Source organism: Paroedura picta, chromosome 8, assembly GCF_049243985.1.
Source record: "Paroedura picta isolate Pp20150507F chromosome 8, Ppicta_v3.0, whole genome shotgun sequence".
Classification (NCBI taxonomy): domain Eukaryota; kingdom Metazoa; phylum Chordata; class Lepidosauria; order Squamata; family Gekkonidae; genus Paroedura; species Paroedura picta.
Genome location: NC_135376.1, coordinates 75,756,358 through 75,760,874, shown reverse-complemented (window position 1 = coordinate 75,760,874; position 4,517 = coordinate 75,756,358). Strand labels below are relative to the sequence as shown.

Genomic DNA, 4,517 nt, shown 5'->3' with positions numbered 1-4,517 from the left:
CTTAAAAGTGTATGCATGTAAACTAAAGAAATTTGAAAATATGTGTGGTACTAATGTGTACTTTTTCTCCCTCCCCACAGTTAAGAAGAAGGAGGACGAAGAGCTCTTCCGGCGCAAAGTTAGGGGGACCGTGGGACGGCTGTGCAGGAGAGTTAGGGCGATGGAAGGGGCTGGGGAGGGGAGCGGTGGGAACTGAGTTTTGTTTCCTGTTTGTGTTTTGGGGTAGGGGTTGGGGGGGGGGGCTCCAAGTTTCATTCCCTAATGTTTTTCCCCTGTTAAATGTATACCTTTGTTAAAAAAAATAGGTTTTCCAGGGGGGTGGGGGGTGGTGGTGCTGGTGGGGCTCCAAGTTTCATTCCCTAATGTTTTTCCCCTGTTAAAATGTTTAAAATAAAATGTTATTGCAAATTTTATAACAAGACTCCAGTGTGACTTCTTAAACTCGCACATATTTAACCCCACACCACACTCCTAAAACTCCTTGAACTAACACCCCTCCAACCTCCAACCCACACAGCAGTACCACAATATACACAATCACTAGAGAGGCCGCTTTCAGCCTTGCAGATTCTACAGTAGGGTACACAGAGACAGAGTCAAAAATATAAACTTTATTCAACAAACAACAAAACACAGATAACATGAGATAGAAAAAGTGGGCAAAACTAGGAGGGGGAGTACTTGTCTGCTGGTTTAATTTTTCTCTTTCCGAGAATAGTCCTCCTTCTTGTTTGGGTGGAGGCATTCTGAGAGGGAGTTGGTGGGGTGGGTGCTGGAAGTGGTGGTGTTGGTGTGGGTGGTGGTGGGGGGGCGATTTGTGGAGGGTAGGCCCTTTCCATGACCGCTACTGCCCTCTCCATGAGTCTCCTTATCAGTCGCACCTCCTCCACGCCTTCGCGTAGGATTTGGTTTGTCTCTCTAAGGACTGCCCTCAATTTTCTCCCCTCCTGGGCAATGAGTGTGAGCATGGCTTGGTCAGCGGCCGCGGCACGCCGTGACTCCTCATAGCAGTGCTCAAGGAGCCTCTCTCCCACGCTTGTCAAGACTGAGACGCGCCTCAGCCTGCCGCGTTCCCTCGTAAGCCTCTCCTCTGCTGGGAGCGCACCTCTAGGTGGTGGGCTGCCTGGAGGCAGGGGTGGTTCCTCCTCCTCATCTGAAAGAACCTCTGTTGGCAAAAAATGAGAAACAAAACTGTTAGTAACATCAAAAAAGTCAAAACACACCATGGTGGACATGGTGTCCTTTTTTGTCCCCGTGTTTTCCTGCCAAGAATTTAAACAATCCCCGGTGAGCACATGGCTATTGTTTGTTTGCCCATGTTGTGCTTTTACTTTTGCCTACTTTCACAGCAGGACTCTCAACAATTAAAAGGGAGCACATGGTTAGTGCCTAGCGACATTGTCCTGCAGCTATGGCTCGAAAGGAACAGGTCATGCACGCTCACCATCTTGAATCTGTATCCGCCTGCGCCGGGCAGGAGGTCCAAGCACCCCAGGCTGTTCCTCCTCCTGTGTTCCGGGTATGAAATCTGCAAAAAAAGGAAAAAAAAAAGATCTAGGACCAAAGGGTGGCAAAGCCAGCTTCAAAGCCTACACCAGCAACGCAGAGGGACTCTCTTCTTTCTCTTAGCAGTGCTGCTGCCCTGCACAAACAGAAAAGCACAAAGCAGTTAAAACAGCCCCCCCCCCTATTTTTACTAATACTTACCAATGTTAGTTGATGCCCCCGAATCACTATCCACGTCAGGTGCTGCTGGAGACTCTAGGGGCCCCGTCCCTGGCAACTGTGTCTCTGTGGACAAGAGCAGAAAATAGCGAAAAATGAGCAAGCATACACCATGAACCACAAAGCAAGCTCCCAAAGTAGTGAGCCAAAGTACTGCAGAAGGCCTATGGGCGAGGCATGCAGCAAATATTTTGGGGCTGTGGGTTAAACATGACCGTTTAAAATACTAACCACATCAAGCACTCCACAGCCAACCATCTTATTAAATCTTTTAAAAATTAAAATTAAATTATAACATTAAAACCGTTTCAAATAGTAACCACAGCAAGCACTCCACAGCCTACCTTCTTTTAAAATCTTTTAAAAATTAAATTATAAAATTATAAAATTAAAACCGTTTCAAATAGTAACCACAGCAAGCACTCCACAGCCTACCATCTTATGCGTTGCAACGAACACACGAGAAAACGATGCCCAAACGTCAGAACACACATTTGCTCAAAAGGAAATATAAAATAAAAAGAAAATCACTTACCGGAGGCAAGGGGCGTTTGCTCAGGAGCCTCCTCTTGCTCCCCAGGAGCGATGGCGATCAGGTCCAGCGTTACCGATTCCGCGGCTCGTTGCTGGACGGGGGGTGGAGGGCGAAAGCTGGACGAGGTTCCCTCGCCGGGATCCTCCTCAGCGGGTGGTTCCTCGACCGGGGCAGCCGGCTTCCGAACCACCTTAAGGCTCCGGCCGACGCGCTTCGGCCTGCCGGATCCTTCCCCGTCCCCGTACAGCTGGCGCTGCTCCTCGAAGTAGGGGCAGGTAACCTTTTCGTTGCCGGAACCCTTATTATGGTTCACGGCACGCATGTACTCTGCCCTCATTGTCTTGGTCTTCGACCGGCATTCAAGGCCGGTCCTGTTGTGGCCCAGGGCGCGCATCTTAATAGCCACTTGTTCAAAAACCTCCCTATTCCTGTGGGAGGACTGGAACGCGTCCTGGATTTTCTCCTCCGAGAAAATCCCGATCAGGTCCCTGATCTCCGCGTCCCTCCAAGTAGGGCCACGGCCGGTTGCAGGGACGGACGAGGCTTGAGAAGACGATTCCATGTTGCTTTCGCTAGTAGCTGAGCAAAATGGTGGTGGGAGGTGCAGGGTGCAACGGATCATATACCTTCCCGCACACAAAGACAAAGGGACTAGCCGGCTCCTGATTGGTGGAGGGCAGCAGGGGACACGCACATTGGCCACATCAGGTCACATGTCACGTTCAAAACTCCTCGCGCGGGAACAGGATCTGCTCCTAATGGCCAGATTGGCGCCTTTGTTGTTTGACTTAACGCATGCGCGTATTCGTTTACACGCGAGAAGAGCAGTTTGAACATGCAGCGGGAGCCATTTTAGGAAAATGTCCGCCATTACACAAACGCATGCCGGTGTTCAACCGAGAGCAAGTGCGGCAGTACTCGGCAGTTCCCCAATAATATTCACCAGCCACAGCATAAATCAACCAAACATGACATGTTACTGGCGTACGTTCGTTGGCACGCTCAGAGGAATGTTTTTTAAAATGAACGGGGGACGGCGACTCCGCTTGCCGGAGGTCTAGCCGCCAATGGAAGGGGTTGTCCGCACCCAAGCACAAGCACGCACCGGGAACCACACAAAGACCCACTACACATAAGCCGCCCCTCATGATATCACCACGAATCATGTCTATTGAACCCCTGTAAGCTAAGCAGGAGACTGCGAGCGGCGACCGTTCGTTGGCACGCTCAGAGGAAAATTTTTTAAAATGAACGGGGGACGGCAACTCCGCTTGCCGGAGGTCTAGCCGCCAATGGAAGGGGTTGTCCGCACCCAAGCACAAGCACGCACCGGGAACCACACAAAGACCCACTACACATAAGCCGCCCCTCATGATATCACCACGAATCATGTCTATTGAACCCCTCTAAGCTAAGCAGGAGACTGCGAGCGGCGAACGTTCGTTGGCACGCTCAGAGGAAAATTTTTTAAAATGCTCCCTGTACGTTGACTCCGCTAGGACTGGCCGATGGTAGACGGGGTTTTAAGCTTTGGGCAAATTTTGGGAACGTGACGGTGTGTGCCACTGTGCTTGTGAAAAACTCTTGTGGTGTCCGGGCAGAATTTCCGAAAGTGATCGTGCTTGAAAGCCAGTCGCTGTCCCGTTGCCTCGTAGATCCCCGCTCGCTCGGAGAAAAAAAAAATGGCGAACAGTTCGCCGGAAGTTTGGAGGACAGGCTCGGGAGGAGGGACTTTGAAGAACCCGCAACAATGGTAACGCACAGGTCTTTAGCGCTAGTGTTGCAGATTGGTTGCAGGAGTGTATCGCTATCCGGAGGGTGAATCCAGTTTTCTGGATTCCCCTAGAAGCGCTACAACGAAGCGCTTTTGGCGGTTCGGTTTCAGGATTGTTGCAGATTGTTTACGACGTCGTGCGTTATGGCAAATTAGTAGCGTTTTCAATCAGCTACCATTGTGCTATTTTTAAGCCGTGGGAAATGCCCCTTGGTGTTCTAGGTATTTCCTCAAATCACTATGGCAAAAAACTATTGAGACTGGGGCAATTCCTAGTAATATTGCCATATATGTTAAGTAGTTCTCCACTGGGACAGGGCTGGGGACAGGCAACAAGTTGTGGGTGTGGGAAGAGCCCAGCAAGAACAGACCTCCAAGCACATGTCTGATTGAAAGTCCTTGTGACAGCCATAAAGATTTTGTAACAAATTAATTGGCTTTTTGTTTACACATTGAACTGTGGGTGATCAAGTAATGAGAAAC

General features: G+C 50.0%; 1 protein-coding gene across 1 annotated transcript; it reads right to left on the bottom strand.

The window, feature by feature from the left end:
- Positions 1 to 661: 661 nt before the first annotated feature.
- LOC143843790 (uncharacterized) lies at positions 662 to 4,232 on the bottom strand. Its single transcript, XM_077350412.1, has 4 exons — positions 2,261 to 4,232; positions 1,708 to 1,791; positions 1,445 to 1,528; positions 662 to 1,165 (listed from the first exon to the last, which is right to left on the bottom strand). The coding sequence occupies exons 1-4, from the start codon at positions 2,880 to 2,882 to the stop codon at positions 666 to 668; spliced, it is 1,290 nt and encodes a 429-aa protein (XP_077206527.1). The 5' UTR covers positions 2,883 to 4,232; the 3' UTR covers positions 662 to 665.
- Positions 4,233 to 4,517: the final 285 nt, after the last annotated feature.

Bases quoted from the DNA above. Each gene is read 5' to 3' on its own strand.
- LOC143843790 (XM_077350412.1), bottom strand. From the start codon at position 2,882: ATGATCCGTTGCACCCTGCACCTCCCACCACCATTTTGCTCAGCTACT. The intron at 1,529-1,707 runs GTAAGTATTAGT...CTTTTTTTGCAG, and splicing joins GGGGGCATCAACTAACATTG to ATTTCATACCCGGAACACAG. The intron at 1,166-1,444 runs GTGAGCGTGCAT...TTTTGCCAACAG, and splicing joins GCGGATACAGATTCAAGATG to AGGTTCTTTCAGATGAGGAG.